Here is a 1,899-nt window from a genome sequence, read left to right on the forward strand (position 1 = left end):
TGGAGGACCAGAGCGTGCAGATGGAGCAGCTGCGGCAGGAGCTGGACGCCCGGCGGGACGAGCTGGACCAGGCACAGCGCTCGCTCAGCCACGCCAAGCAGGTACGTGGCTGGGGGTGCAGGATGTGCCCAAATCCCCTCCACAAACCCCTGTCATGCAAGATGACGTGCCTGCCACCACTGCCAAGCCCGTGGGACAGACAGCAGCCCAGGGAGCCATCGTGGGGCTGGACGTGGGTCCACTCTACCAGCATCACGAGCTGGGCATGTCCTTGCAACCTCCCTCCTGCGTAACCATTGGTCTTGTGACATGGTGACAAGTGGGTGACAGGGTCTCCTTGCTGCGCTGGTAGGCAGGCACGGAGCTCAGCGCCCAGGTGGAGGCCCTGCATGCCGAGAAGGAGGTGCTGAGGCGGTCGGTGAGTGAGAAGGAGTGCGAGTTGCTCTCCACGCGCGGCCTCATCGAGGAGAAGGAGCTGCAGCTGAGCCAGGAGGCGGACAAGGCCACGAGGGAGATCCGTGAGCTGCAGGGCAGGCTCCTGGAGAAGGTACGGCGCTGTGTGGAGAGCCCACTGCCCACTGGAGTGAGGCGTGTTTGGGGGGTGCTGAGCAGGGGAGGGGCTCAGCCGAGCCATCGCTGCTGTAGCCAGTGGGATATAAGTTGCTCCAGCAATAATGGGATGCTTGGGTCTAATCCTGCAAAGGGGCTCTCAAGGGATATGCTGGTGCCGTGGGGATAGGGGTCCTGTGTCCCAGTTGTGCGACTCACCTTTCTCCTTCCCTGCAGAGCAACCAGGAGCAGAGCCTGCAGCAGAAGCTGCTGGACGAGCAGTTCAGCATCCTGCAGGAGACGGTGCGGGAGGCCGAGGACATCCTCCGTGACGCAGTGGCCAAGCTGGATGACCCATTGCACATCCGTTGCACCAGCTCCCCCGGTACGTATCACTCAACCACTGCTTGACCGGCAGTCCCTTCTCCCTCCAAGACCGATAACATTGCACCTCAGCTTCCCCCAGGCATTTTTTTCTTACCAGACGTCACACCCGAGGAGGTTGGGGTCAGGCTTCCCAGGAGTGAATTTTTAGCTCTCCTCGCAGCACCGTTCTGCTCAGATTTTAGTGCTGTTCCCCAGGCAGGGCCGTGAGGACATGAGCTGACTTGGCTTCCACTCGGTGGTGCCTCGTGGGGTCAGCATCCATGCTCGTCCGGACCCTCGGCAGCCTGACCGTGCTAACGAAGCTGCATTGGTTGCAGATTACCTGCTGAGCCGGGCGCAGGCGGCGCTGGAGTCCACGGACGCCCTGGAGAACGGGCACGCGCAGTACGTGGCCTCCATGGCAGGTACCTGGGGCTGGGGACCGGCGGCATTACCTGCACCTTGCTTTTATTTTTATACATCCAGCAGCCCCCAGCTGCTTCTGGGCCATCGGCAAGCGTGCAATGCCCTGGTGATGGAGGGACGCGGTGGGTGGAGCTGGTGGGTTCCCGTGTGCTCGTTCAAGGAGCTGCCTGTAAGCTGGAGGGGTCAATACCGATCTCTCCAGGCTCTCGTACTGATCCTCGAGTGCCTTCAAGGGCAGGTGGCAGCCCCCAGGACGTGGCAAGCGGTGCCCTGGGCTGGCAGCGCCTGACCACGTCCTCTGGCCAGCAGATGCTGCGGGGCTGGTGGGGGCTCTGGCCCTCTTCGCACACCTGACAGCAGACACCATCGTGAACGGCAGCGCCACGTCCCACCTGGCTCCCACTGACCACGCTGACCGTGAGTGTCGTGCGTGGACGCAGCATGTATTGGGGATGTCGTTTGCTTGTGGGGCTTGTTTTGGGGGGCCCTGTGCCAAAACCCCCTTCTCCAGGCGCTGGATATAGGCCAGATCTTCGCCGGGGACAGAACGGTCCCCCC

General features: G+C 62.6%; 1 protein-coding gene across 1 annotated transcript in view; it reads left to right on the top strand.

Moving 5' to 3' along the window:
* Window positions 1-3: 3 nt before the first annotated feature.
* The window catches only part of LOC104495903 (huntingtin-interacting protein 1-related protein-like), a gene marked incomplete at its 5' end in the record, with an annotated part of 7,101 nt that continues 5,205 nt past the window's right edge, over window positions 4-1,899 (top strand). Inside the window, 5 exons of the mRNA XM_010138949.1 lie at window positions 4-105; window positions 357-547; window positions 787-934; window positions 1,254-1,340; window positions 1,651-1,758. Coding sequence (XP_010137251.1) covers window positions 4-105; window positions 357-547; window positions 787-934; window positions 1,254-1,340; window positions 1,651-1,758 — 636 coding nt within the window. The remainder of the gene's footprint in view (window positions 106-356; window positions 548-786; window positions 935-1,253; window positions 1,341-1,650; window positions 1,759-1,899) is intronic.

The sequence above is a fragment of the Buceros rhinoceros genome, unplaced genomic scaffold (genome assembly GCF_000710305.1).
Source record: "Buceros rhinoceros silvestris isolate BGI_N320 unplaced genomic scaffold, ASM71030v1 scaffold18056, whole genome shotgun sequence".
Classification (NCBI taxonomy): Eukaryota; Metazoa; Chordata; class Aves; order Bucerotiformes; family Bucerotidae; genus Buceros; species Buceros rhinoceros.